This window comes from Ananas comosus, unplaced genomic scaffold (assembly GCF_001540865.1).
Source record: "Ananas comosus cultivar F153 unplaced genomic scaffold, ASM154086v1, whole genome shotgun sequence".
NCBI lineage: Eukaryota > Viridiplantae > Streptophyta > Magnoliopsida > Poales > Bromeliaceae > Ananas > Ananas comosus.
The window spans coordinates 950-14,811 of NW_017891619.1; the positions used below are offsets into that span (position 1 = coordinate 950).

At 47.5% G+C, this 13,862-nt stretch overlaps 2 protein-coding genes across 2 annotated transcripts; both read right to left on the bottom strand.

The window, feature by feature from the left end:
• Window positions 1-331: 331 nt before the first annotated feature.
• LOC109705030 lies at window positions 332-6,383 on the bottom strand. The gene is made up of 2 exons (XM_020225794.1): window positions 5,144-6,383; window positions 332-352 (listed from the first exon to the last, which is right to left on the bottom strand). Exon 1 carries the CDS (start codon window positions 6,381-6,383, stop codon window positions 5,415-5,417), a length of 969 nt encoding a protein of 322 aa, XP_020081383.1. The 3' UTR covers window positions 332-352; window positions 5,144-5,414.
• A 727-nt stretch (window positions 6,384-7,110) lies between these two features.
• Window positions 7,111-13,185, bottom strand: LOC109705031. Its single transcript, XM_020225795.1, has 2 exons — window positions 11,946-13,185; window positions 7,111-7,154 (listed from the first exon to the last, which is right to left on the bottom strand). The coding sequence occupies exon 1, from the start codon at window positions 13,183-13,185 to the stop codon at window positions 12,217-12,219; it is 969 nt and encodes a 322-aa protein (XP_020081384.1). The 3' UTR covers window positions 7,111-7,154; window positions 11,946-12,216.
• Window positions 13,186-13,862: the final 677 nt, after the last annotated feature.

A 13,862-nucleotide genomic window follows, 5' to 3' on the forward strand; every position in this document is an offset into this window, starting at 1 on the left:
ACAGAGTTTCCCTGTAGTCCTAGGCGTCGCAATCAATACAATGAAATTACAAGGGTTCCAACCAGGAACAGATATCAAACATGATTGCATAAGGCAAAGTATCACAACATAACACATCTATGTTATTACATGCATTCACAATATACATTTACTTTACATTCAACTCCAAATGAATTAAGTTATTACATCATTTGCTTACTAACAAATTCATACATTGTTTTCTTTCAATTACCCAAACCCCTAGGCTCATGCCGATCTCGGACCTATCTGCTGGTTCATGGTGGAGTAGGGCCGCGGCTATCTATGGAGCTACGCCCTTGCAGTCGCGCCACCGCGCCGCTCACGTGCGAACCTGTAACACCCCAAAACAACGTGGGGTGAGAACCAACTCCATGGTTCCCAGTGGGTACGGCCACCCAAGGGAGGAGCTCGACCAATAGGTCCAAGGAGGCAACTGCAGGTTAGTTTAATAAACAGATAGATAGATATTTGACTATGCAATTAATAAAACCGTACCTTGCCTCGCAAATGCAATATGAACATTATACAACTATGCAACTGCATAAATAACTAGTAGATATGTTAATTCTACTTTTACCTTGCTACTTTAGGTCATTTCATTCGATTGTAAGGTTTCCATTACCTTATGTTCTCAACTCAAGTTCAACTTGCTTCTAAGGTCTCTATTACCTCAGGTTCTTGCCTCGATCACTAGCTTATAAGGTTCCCATTAACCTAATCAAGCTAACCACCCGACTCGGCCTCGAGTCAATCATCCGCGGATAGTCCGCGCACTGGCTGCACCTCAGCCTGGCTGCCGTCGCAGCCTACCGCAGATCTAACTTAACCAACTGGCGGCGAACTCATCGCTCTCACCCAACAACAACTCAAGTCATGACTTAGCCATCTGGCGGCGAACTCATCGCACCTCACCCAACAATGGTTCAAGTCATAACTTAGTCATCTGGCAGCGACTATATCGCTCTTACCCAACAATGGTTCAAGTCAACCTAGGCGGCATCATCCGATAAGCTAAAGGGCGAGGAGAACCACACATACCCAATTTCAGCTTATTCTCATGGCATCCCGGGTGAGGAGAACCACACATACCCGTTGAATCACTGCCAGGCGAGGAGAACCACACATACCTGCAGTTATGATTCGCTTGCCATCTCTTTTACCACAATTTCCACCGCTCCATGTGCGGCCACATCACTAGGGATTTCGGAATCCATTTCATATAGCTCAAGGGTTGGTTTCAAACCCTATAGCATTGACCTATCTAGGTCCAACGTCCTTTTCACCCTAGGCCCAACTGACTCTAGGTTCAACGTCTCTATCACATAACCTAGATTTACTTAACTCTAGGTTCAATCCATAACCTATGTTCTTTAACACTAGGTTAGATGCCACTCGACCTATGTTCAATAACACTAGGTTCATTGTCATTCATGTCCAACCTATGTTTTATACACTAGGTTCATTGTCATTCATGTTCAACCTATGTTTTATACACTAGGTTCATTGTCATTCATGTCCAACCTATGTTTTATACACTAGGTTAAGTGCCACTCGATCTATTTGACATCCTAATTGTCCATGTCGAGTCCCATAACTATCAACATTTTATCTAGCATGCATTCTTTGATGCCAACATGCATAATCTTTCTCACATGATCTACAACATGTTAATATGCAAGTAATCTAGCATATTCTCATCATGTCATCATACATGTATTAACAAGCATATTTACATTATGTCATTAACATGCATTCTTTACCATATGCTCGCATGCATTATTTAGCATTTCTATAATATGTTCATCATGCATTCTATGGTAGTCGTAGCATAGCAATTAACATGCATTCGCCTAGCATTTAACTCTTGCATTCATCTACCATTTATATGCATCAATATGAATTTACATTTCTCTTAGACATAAAGGGCGACCTAGTCGCTTCGGTAGGCACAACCCACCTTAACACGCGTTCCGATTGCTTGTCGACACTTGCAATCGGCCTCCCGCGGCACCCGTATCCGGCACGGCCCGATATCGCAACTGCGCCTCAACCGTGCTCCGCTTCGCAGCCCCGAAAATTATAGGTCCTCGGTTACGTGCCACGGTGCTTCAAATCCATTTCCATGATTTTACGACGTCGCCTCGGCCCTCCCGGCGGACCCGAAGCCTAAACGTCCGTTTCTTTAATAACTTTGTAACGGCTCGTCGGATTGCCGATCCGTCTTCGCCAACGCGTTTCGTTACCTAGCAATTAGGTTTATGAAGGGTCAAATGAGATCAAACCCTCATATTTTGAAAGTTTGCATTTTTGAGCCCTAATATGAATTAACCTCTAAATAATCCAAATCAAATGGAGCAAACATGTTTAGAATGCTCATTAGAGGCTATTAGAACACTTAAAACTAAGGATTAAGCCAAATCCTAAAAGCTTACCTCAATGTGAACGCCGCGACGACAACACACCGCTCCAACGGCCGCACGAAAGCCCGATCCGTCGCCTCCAACGCGTTCGCAAGCATCTTCTCCACCAACCCTCCAATTTTTAGAGAGAGATTTAGAGAGATGAGAGAGATATCTAGAGAGAGATAGAGGTGTTTCTCTCTCTACTCCATGCGTGCGTGGGTGTGTGCTCGGGCTGAAGGAGAAAGAAGAAGAAGCATCAGCTTCTTTATAATGCACCCCAAGGCACTATTCACTCCAGGCAGCTTGAAATCTGATAAATTTCGTTGGAGCCCTTCCGGATGTCCGTTTGAGCTCAAATTTGACAGGCATGTTCGGTTTCACTTAATAAGTCCAAAGAAATTTTAATATTTCAGTTTCAACCCCGTTTGGTCACTGAAAACTGTACCGAACTGCAATCTTTATCAGATAGCTTTCGGATTCGATTTCTCTCTCTACGGGTGTCAGAAAAATATGAAACTTTAAATCTAGTCTCATAAAAATATTTCTGACATCTCCATCAATTTTCATAATTTTCTGACACTGTGCATTTTCTGCTAATTTATCTGTCCCGTTTCTTACAGAAAATTCTAAATCATCTGTTTTCGCTCTGATTTCAGCACAGGTCATTCCCAACTTATATTTCACTTCTCTAAATCCAATAAAAGTAGTATCTCATACTATTTTTATTTATTTTCACTTTTATATTTAAAATCCGGTATGTTACGTTCTACCGCAACCTCACCGGAACCATTTAAATATACACCGTAACTTCATAGTTTTAGAAGTCCGGTACCTTACATCCTCCCCTCCTTAATAAGAGTTTCGTCCCCGAAACTCACTCACTTCAACCCAATTCACACTCTAATTCTCTTTATTGGGTGACAAGGGTGTACAATGCACTTTTGCATCTCGGAGTGGCCTTTCGCTCATTGGAACTATCCAAAGGTCCACTACGGAGGACGTGAGACTAGATTCACTCACATTTGCTGTGTGTAAGTCCAAAAGTGCATTACGGGTCTCCGTCATTCTTGGTGGTAGCGCAAGTTGAAACTCAACGACACCACGCGCTTGAACACCATTCACCACTTGACATGCAAGAACTTTTCTTTGCATTTACCTTCCCCTCAGGGTATTACAATTCGATTACCAGCCTTGCTTGAAGGCAATATCATTGTGCATCGCTTCATCGTGAGTGTTCAAATCATATTTGAATCTTTGCTCTATCAAGAGATGGCCCACTCCGGTGCATCTCGATTTTGAATCCATAATAAAGCATTATCCTCAAGTTCCTCAATTCCTCCAACATAACCCAGCCTACCTGGGCAAATGCCGCACTCGGGGACCGGTCTCTCCCTTACCTGGGACCGGTTGCCCCGCGCTGCGCGACCCTCAGCCTCGGGGCAACCGGTCCTTCCCTGTCTGGGACCGGTCCCCGAGAGCAAGCTCACGCAGACCACGTTCGGGAACCGGTCCCTCCCGCCAGGGACCGGTCCCCGAGAGCAAATCTGCCAAGTGTAGATTCTTGCACCATTTGCTCTCGCGGACTCCATTGCAATGCACTTTTAGTGCATTTGACTTCTTCGGCTTTCATGAAGCACTCCCACTCGACAATTAGTCGATCCTGAGCGAAGTCCAACTCTCGTAATTTCCTTACTCTAACTCCTCCATAGAGTTATTGGCTAAACCGATTACGTCGGCTTTCACAGGTGGACCAACGGTCGCAAACACTACGTAGGTCTATCGCCTAACGTGTCTCAACTACGCGTAGCATTTCCCGCTCGCAAGTAGACCCAATCCTCAATTTTCGAGCGAAATTCTCACCTGGGAATTCGCACCCACTCCAAGCAGGAGCAACCAAGACCCCAAACCACGTCAAGTCCTCGGGTTGGGTCACAACACACTAGGTGTATCCTCGATCTCACGATCCAACACGTGGCATTCCACGCACCCGGGTCTAAGCTCGGACTACCGTCCTGACCAACTCTCTGCCCTACCTATAGGTACCGGACCGCTGTCTCTCACAGCTGACTGCACCTGCCCAATGGGCCCAGACTCCACAGTCCACAAATGGTCCAGGCACAGGTCGTCCCCAAGCAATACCCGCCAACGTCGTCCTACACGACATGCTCTACGAGTACCTATACTCGAGCGCTCTACGCCTCTATAGCGTTTCAACTAAGCCAAGCAGTAGGCCACCCGCCTATGCACACCGACTACACGAGCACTACTCGCCCACCTCAACTCAGGGTGTTATTAGGCCCATATGCTCGTGCTCGATAACTATCCGACTTTTTTCTCAATAGTGATCCTACTCTCACTGTTCAATCTACCGAACCATATTCGAAATGCTTTAACTACAAGGGTATCCTCAATGTCACGGCGCAACTCTCGCAATCTGGTTCTCATTGCCTTGAGAGCCGCTTCACCGTTTCACGTTCACCGCGAGTCTCATTTCTTGTCCAGGAACCATCACTAACAGTTTGTTAGTGCTGCATGGCTCTCTACCTGCTCCAGCAGGCGCTACACTCTCACGATGCAAGCATGCTCGGGTGTCTACCTACCCGACCACTCGGTCCCTACTATGCAATATGTAAATAGTAGCTGCTGACCATATGATAAATGCATGCTATGCAACAGTCCAATATTAGGTAGAAGCATATACTTGCTTAATTAACTCGTACCTGCCATGACAGTGTCAGCAGTAGTAGGTTCCTCCACCTGGGTCGCGTATCCACGGTCACCCGCTGCCCGCCGCGAGCCCCTCGGTGGCATCATCCTCAACGGTCGCGCTTCCGGCCATGCCGCAGGTAGCACACCTGTAGGCTGTCCTGGGGAGGAAAAGGCCGTCGCCCGTGTCAGGGTCTGATTATACCCTTGCGGACACTCGTCCCGTACATGGCCCGGCTGCCCGCAACGAAGGCATCTACCATCGCGCAGCACACACCGCCGAGCCTAGTAGGAACCACCACAAATCACGCATCCTGGGGAGGATCGGCTAGAGAACGACTTCGAGTGGCGCTTGGAACTTGATTGTCCACCCGAATCTCTCGATAGTGGCTTCACCCCTCCCCGCTGACGCTCAGAAGACTCGTGCTTCTCGCGCACGAAAGCATCACCGTGCTCTGCCAACAACGCTCGATCCAACACCTCCGTGAAGGTCGTGAGCCTAAGGATTTGCACCCTCTCGTAAATCTCCGGTCGAAGTCCATGTAGGAACCAATCGGCCATATCCTTGTCATCCCGTACCACATCCGGGACACAATTCACGATACGAGAGAATTCCCGTTCATACTCTCCCACTGAGCGGCCTCCTTGCCGCAGCTTCCTGAACCTGTCCTGAAGCTTTCTCTTTTCAGTGTCGGGAAAGTAAGTCGAAAACACCAATCCCCGAAACTCATCCCATGCCATAGGAGGGAGACTAGGCGATCGATTCCGTCGAATGCTTTTCCACCACACTTTTGCCGACAACTTCAAACAGTGCACGGCTAGGGGCACCTTGTCCCGCTCCAAGGCGTACAGCTCCTCAAAGAGCGTTTCCATAGAGTCAATCCACATCTCCACGATCCATGGATCAACATTCTCTCCATCGAAGACAGGCGGATCAAACTTCTTGAAGGTCATAAGGGCCGCCAAAGCCCGCTCTTTCTCCGCCTCCACTTCCACAGAATCAGAGGCCACTACCCCTGAATCCATCGCCACTCCCGTCGATACACGGCACGCTGCTACCGGCGCAGCCGCCGCAATCTGTCGTGCTAACAACTCATGGAGCTCCTTGATCTGCTCCTCCTGTCGCAGCACTACGCCCATGAGCGTACTCATCTGCTCGCGAAGCACCGGATCTCCGCTCGCCTCGGGTTGCTCAGGGAAAACACCTGTCCCATCCCGAGTTGATCTAGACGAAGGTCGCCTACGCGGTGCCATCGTTCCTTGAAATACGACAACTCAATTAATTCTCAACCCTCTGGGTCAAGCACGAGACAATTTAACATTAACTCAAATCGGGCGAAAGTCACGCAAGGGCGTCTATTCTCATCACTCAGTTTCATGTTGTGTGCACCCAACATGAACACCCTCGGTTGAGAATAAACCACACCTCGAGTCTACCTCTAATATCCGTCATAGAGGTTTCAACAAAACCCAATCAATGAACCTTTCGCCATAAGTCACAAGTCCTCGTCTCTCACGAGCCTTATTCTCCTATGGTTTACGATCCTAGGTTCTCCTAGGTCCATCTAAACCATTGCCCATTCTCTACTTTATGCTCTGATACCACTTTACCTGTCACGCCCCGAGCCCCGCCTATTTGGCCGAGTTCGGGCACGTCGACAGACCGCCGAACGGACAGAGTTTCCCCTGTACGTCCTAGGCGTCGCAATCAATACAATGAACATTACAAGGGTTCCAACCAGGAACAGATATCAAACATGATTGCATAAGGAAAGTATCACAACATAACACATCCTATGTTATTACATGCATTCACAATAATACATTTACTTTACATTCAACTCCCAAATGCAATTAAGTTATTACATCATTTGCTTACTACAAATTGATACATTATTTTCTTTTCATTACCCAAACCCCTAGGCTATGCCGACTCGGGGTACCGCTATCTCTGGTCTCTGGGGTAGGGCGCTATCTATGGAGCTACGCCCTTGCATCGCGCCGCCGCGCCGCTCACGTGCGAACCTGTAACACCCCAAAACAACGTGGGGTGAGAACCAACTCCATGGTTCCCAGTGGGTACGGCCACCCAAGGGAGGAGCTCGACCAATAGGTCCAAAGAGGCAGCTGCAGGTTAGTTTAATAAACAGATAGATAGATATTTTACTATGCAATTAATAAAACCATACCTTGCCTCGCAAATGCAATATGAACATTATGCAACTATGCAACTGCATAAACAACTAGTAGATATGTTAATTCTACTTTTACTTTGCTACTTTAGGTCATTTCATTCAATTGTAAGGTTTCCATTACCTTATGTTCTCAACTCAAGTTCAACTTGCTTCTAAGGTCTCTATTACCTCAGGTTCTTGCCTCGATCACTAGCTTATAAGGTTCCCATTAACCTAATCAAGCTAACCACCCAACTCGGCCTCAAGTCAATTATCCGCGGATAGTCCGCGCACTGGCTGCACCTCAGCCTGGCTGCCGTCGCAGCCTACCGCAGATCTGACTTAACCATCTGACGGCGAACTCATCGCTCTCACCCAACAACAACTCAAGTCATGACTTAGCCATCTGGCGGCGAACTCATCGCACCTCACCTAACAATGGTTCAAGTCATAACTTAGTCATCTGGCAGCGACCACATCGCTCTCACCCAACAATGGTTCAAGTCAACCTAGGCGGCATCATCCGATAAGCTAATGGGCGAGGAGAACCACACATACCCAATTCCAGCTTATTCTCATGGCATCCCGGGCGAGGAGAACCATACATACCCGTTGAATCACTGCCAGGCGAGGAGAACCACACATACCTGCAGTTATGATTCGCTTGCCATCTCTTTTACCACAATTTCCACCGCTCCATGTGCGGCCACATCACTAGGGATTCCGGAATCCATTTCATATAGCTCAAGGGTTGGTTTCAAACCCTATAGCATTGACCTATCTAGGTTCAACGTCCTTTTCACCCTAGGTCCAACTGACTCTAGGTTCAACGTCTCTATCACATAACCTAGATTTACTTAACTCTAGTTTCAATCCATAACCTATGTTCTTTAACACTAGGTTAGATACCACTCGACCTATGTTCAATAACACTAGGTTCATTGTCATTCATGTCCAACCTATGTTTTATACACTAGGTTCATTGTCATTCATGTTCAACCTATGTTTTATACACTAGGTTGATTGTCATTCATGTCCAACCTATGTTTTATACACTAGGTTAAGTGCCACTCGATCTATTTGACATCCTAATTGTCCATGTCGAGTCCCATAACTATCAACATTTTATCTAGCATGCATTCTTTGATGCCAACATGCATAATCTTTCTCACATGATCTACAACATGTTAATATGCAAGTAATCTAGCATATTCTCATCATGTCATCATACATGTATTAACAAGCATATTTACATTATGTCATTAACATGCATTCTTTACCATATGCTCGCATGCATTATTTAGCATTTCTATAATATGTTCATCATGCATTCTATGGTAATCGTAGCATAGCAATTAACATGCATTCGCCTAGCATTTAACTCTTGCATTCATCTACCATTTATATGCATCAATATGAATTTACATTTCTCTTAGACATAAAGGGCGACCTAGTCGCTTCGGTAGGCACAACCCACCTTAACACGCGTTCCGATTGCTTGTCGACACTTGCAATCGGCCTCCCGCGGCACCCGTATCCGGCACGGCCCGATATCGCAACTGCGCCTCAACCGTGCTCCGCTTCGCAGCCCCGAAAATTATAGGTCCTCGGTTACGTGCCACGGTGCTTCAAATCCATTTCCATGATTTTACGACGTCGCCTCGGCCCTCCCGGCGGACCCGAAGCCTAAACGTCCGTTTCTTTAATAACTTTGTAACGGCTCGTCGGATTGCCGATCCGTCTTCGCCAACGCGTTTCGTTACCTAGCAATTAGGTTTATGAAGGGTCAAATTAGATCAAACCCTCATATTTTGAAAGTTTGCATTTTTGAGCCCTAATATGAATTAACCTCTAAATAATCCAAATCAAATGGAGCAAACATGTTTAGAATGCTCATTAGAGACTATTAGAACACTTAAAACTAAGGATTAAGCCAAATCCTAAAAGCTTACCTCAATGTGAACGCCGCGACGACAACACACCGCTCCAACGGCCGCACGAAAGCCCGATCCGTCGCCTCCAACGCGTTCGCAAGCATCTTCTCCACCAACCCTCCAATTTTTAGAGAGAGATTTAGAGAGATGAGAGAGATATCTAGAGAGAGGTAGAGGTGTTTCTCTCTCTACTCCATGCGTGCGTGGGTGTGTGCTCGGGCTGAAGGAGAAAGAAGAAGAAGCATCAGCTTCTTTATAATGCACCCCAAGGCACTATTCACTCCAGGCAGCTTGAAATCTGATAAATTTCGTTGGAGCCCTTCCGGATGTCCGTTTGAGCTCAAATTTGACAGGCATGTTCGGTTTCACTTAATAAGTCCAAAGAAATTTTAATATTTCAGTTTCGACCCCGTTTGGTCACTGAAAACTGTACCGAACTGCAATCTTTATCAGATAGCTTTCGGATTCGATTTCTCTCTCTACGGGTGTCAGAAAAATATGAAACTTTAAATCTAGTCTCATAAAAATATTTCTGACATCTCCATCAATTTTCATAATTTTCTGACACTGTGCATTTTCTGCTAATTTATCTGTCCCGTTTCTTACAGAAAATTCTAAATCATCTGTTTTCGCTCTGATTTCAGCACAGGTCATTCCCAACTTATATTTCACTTCTCTAAATCCAATAAAAGTAGTATCTCATACTATTTTTATTTATTTTCACTTTTATATTTAAAATCCGGTATGTTACGTTCTACCGCAACCTCACCGGAACCATTTAAATATACACCGTAACTTCATAGTTTTAGAAGTCCGGTACCTTACATCCTCCCCTCCTTAATAAGAGTTTCGTCCCCGAAACTCACTCACTTCAACCCAATTCACACTCTAATTCTCTTTATTGGGTGACAAGGGTGTACAATGCACTTTTGCATCTCGGAGTGGCCTTTCGCTCATTGGAACTATCCAAAGGTCCACTACGGAGGACGTGAGACTAGATTCACTCACATTTGCTGTGTGTAAGTCCAAAAGTGCATTACGGGTCTCCGTCATTCTTGGTGGTAGCGCAAGTTGAAACTCAACGACACCACGCGCTTGAACACCATTCACCACTTGACATGCAAGAACTTTTCTTTGCATTTACCTTCCCCTCAGGGTATTACAATTCGATTACCAGCCTTGCTTGAAGGCAATATCATTGTGCATCGCTTCATCGTGAGTGTTCAAATCATATTTGAATCTTTGCTCTATCAAGAGATGGCCCACTCCGGTGCATCTCGATTTTGAATCCATAATAAAGCATTATCCTCAAGTTCCTCAATTCCTCCAACATAACCCAGCCTACCTGGGCAAATGCCGCACTCGGGGACCGGTCTCTCCCTTACCTGGGACCGGTTGCCCCGCGCTGCGCGACCCTCAGCCTCGGGGCAACCGGTCCTTCCCTGTCTGGGACCGGTCCCCGAGAGCAAGCTCACGCAGACCACGTTCGGGAACCGGTCCCTCCCGCCAGGGACCGGTCCCCGAGAGCAAATCTGCCAAGTGTAGATTCTTGCACCATTTGCTCTCGCGGACTCCATTGCAATGCACTTTTAGTGCATTTGACTTCTTCGGCTTTCATGAAGCACTCCCACTCGACAATTAGTCGATCCTGAGCGAAGTCCAACTCTCGTAATTTCCTTACTCTAACTCCTCCATAGAGTTATTGGCTAAACCGATTACGTCGGCTTTCACAGGTGGACCAACGGTCGCAAACACTACGTAGGTCTATCGCCTAACGTGTCTCAACTACGCGTAGCATTTCCCGCTCGCAAGTAGACCCAATCCTCAATTTTCGAGCGAAATTCTCACCTGGGAATTCGCACCCACTCCAAGCAGGAGCAACCAAGACCCCAAACCACGTCAAGTCCTCGGGTTGGGTCACAACACACTAGGTGTATCCTCGATCTCACGATCCAACACGTGGCATTCCACGCACCCGGGTCTAAGCTCGGACTACCGTCCTGACCAACTCTCTGCCCTACCTATAGGTACCGGACCGCTGTCTCTCACAGCTGACTGCACCTGCCCAATGGGCCCAGACTCCACAGTCCACAAATGGTCCAGGCACAGGTCGTCCCCAAGCAATACCCGCCAACGTCGTCCTACACGACATGCTCTACGAGTACCTATACTCGAGCGCTCTACGCCTCTATAGCGTTTCAACTAAGCCAAGCAGTAGGCCACCCGCCTATGCACACCGACTACACGAGCACTACTCGCCCACCTCAACTCAGGGTGTTATTAGGCCCATATGCTCGTGCTCGATAACTATCCGACTTTTTTCTCAATAGTGATCCTACTCTCACTGTTCAATCTACCGAACCATATTCGAAATGCTTTAACTACAAGGGTATCCTCAATGTCACGGCGCAACTCTCGCAATCTGGTTCTCATTGCCTTGAGAGCCGCTTCACCGTTTCACGTTCACCGCGAGTCTCATTTCTTGTCCAGGAACCATCACTAACAGTTTGTTAGTGCTGCATGGCTCTCTACCTGCTCCAGCAGGCGCTACACTCTCACGATGCAAGCATGCTCGGGTGTCTACCTACCCGACCACTCGGTCCCTACTATGCAATATGTAAATAGTAGCTGCTGACCATATGATAAATGCATGCTATGCAACAGTCCAATATTAGGTAGAAGCATATACTTGCTTAATTAACTCGTACCTGCCATGACAGTGTCAGCAGTAGTAGGTTCCTCCACCTGGGTCGCGTATCCACGGTCACCCGCTGCCCGCCGCGAGCCCCTCGGTGGCATCATCCTCAACGGTCGCGCTTCCGGCCATGCCGCAGGTAGCACACCTGTAGGCTGTCCTGGGGAGGAAAAGGCCGTCGCCCGTGTCAGGGTCTGATTATACCCTTGCGGACACTCGTCCCGTACATGGCCCGGCTGCCCGCAACGAAGGCATCTACCATCGCGCAGCACACACCGCCGAGCCTAGTAGGAACCACCACAAATCACGCATCCTGGGGAGGATCGGCTAGAGAACGACTTCGAGTGGCGCTTGGAACTTGATTGTCCACCCGAATCTCTCGATAGTGGCTTCACCCCTCCCCGCTGACGCTCAGAAGACTCGTGCTTCTCGCGCACGAAAGCATCACCGTGCTCTGCCAACAACGCTCGATCCAACACCTCCGTGAAGGTCGTGAGCCTAAGGATTTGCACCCTCTCGTAAATCTCCGGTCGAAGTCCATGTAGGAACCAATCGGCCATATCCTTGTCATCCCGTACCACATCCGGGACACAATTCACGATACGAGAGAATTCCCGTTCATACTCTCCCACTGAGCGGCCTCCTTGCCGCAGCTTCCTGAACCTGTCCTGAAGCTTTCTCTTTTCAGTGTCGGGAAAGTAAGTCGAAAACACCAATCCCCGAAACTCATCCCATGCCATAGGAGGGAGACTAGGCGATCGATTCCGTCGAATGCTTTTCCACCACACTTTTGCCGACAACTTCAAACAGTGCACGGCTAGGGGCACCTTGTCCCGCTCCAAGGCGTACAGCTCCTCAAAGAGCGTTTCCATAGAGTCAATCCACATCTCCACGATCCATGGATCAACATTCTCTCCATCGAAGACAGGCGGATCAAACTTCTTGAAGGTCATAAGGGCCGCCAAAGCCCGCTCTTTCTCCGCCTCCACTTCCACAGAATCAGAGGCCACTACCCCTGAATCCATCGCCACTCCCGTCGATACACGGCACGCTGCTACCGGCGCAGCCGCCGCAATCTGTCGTGCTAACAACTCATGGAGCTCCTTGATCTGCTCCTCCTGTCGCAGCACTACGCCCATGAGCGTACTCATCTGCTCGCGAAGCACCGGATCTCCGCTCGCCTCGGGTTGCTCAGGGAAAACACCTGTCCCATCCCGAGTTGATCTAGACGAAGGTCGCCTACGCGGTGCCATCGTTCCTTGAAATACGACAACTCAATTAATTCTCAACCCTCTGGGTCAAGCACGAGACAATTTAACATTAACTCAAATCGGGCGAAAGTCACGCAAGGGCGTCTATTCTCATCACTCAGTTTCATGTTGTGTGCACCCAACATGAACACCCTCGGTTGAGAATAAACCACACCTCGAGTCTACCTCTAATATCCGTCATAGAGGTTTCAACAAAACCCAATCAATGAACCTTTCGCCATAAGTCACAAGTCCTCGTCTCTCACGAGCCTTATTCTCCTATGGTTTACGATCCTAGGTTCTCCTAGGTCCATCTAAACCATTGCCCATTCTCTACTTTATGCTCTGATACCACTTTACCTGTCACGCCCCGAGCCCCGCCTATTTGGCCGAGTTCGGGCACGTCGACAGACCGCCGAACGGACAGAGTTTCCCCTGTACGTCCTAGGCGTCGCAATCAATACAATGAACATTACAAGGGTTCCAACCAGGAACAGATATCAAACATGATTGCATAAGGAAAGTATCACAACATAACACATCCTATGTTATTACATGCATTCACAATAATACATTTACTTTACATTCAACTCCCAAATGCAATTAAGTTATTACATCATTTGCTTACTACAAATTGATACATTATTTTCTTTTCATTACCCAAACCCCTAGGCTATGCC

Coding starts and splice junctions, on each gene's coding strand:
- LOC109705030 (XM_020225794.1), bottom strand. CDS start 6,383: ATGGCACCGCGTAGGCGACCTTCGTCTAGATCAACTCGGGATGGGACA.
- LOC109705031 (XM_020225795.1), bottom strand. CDS start 13,185: ATGGCACCGCGTAGGCGACCTTCGTCTAGATCAACTCGGGATGGGACA.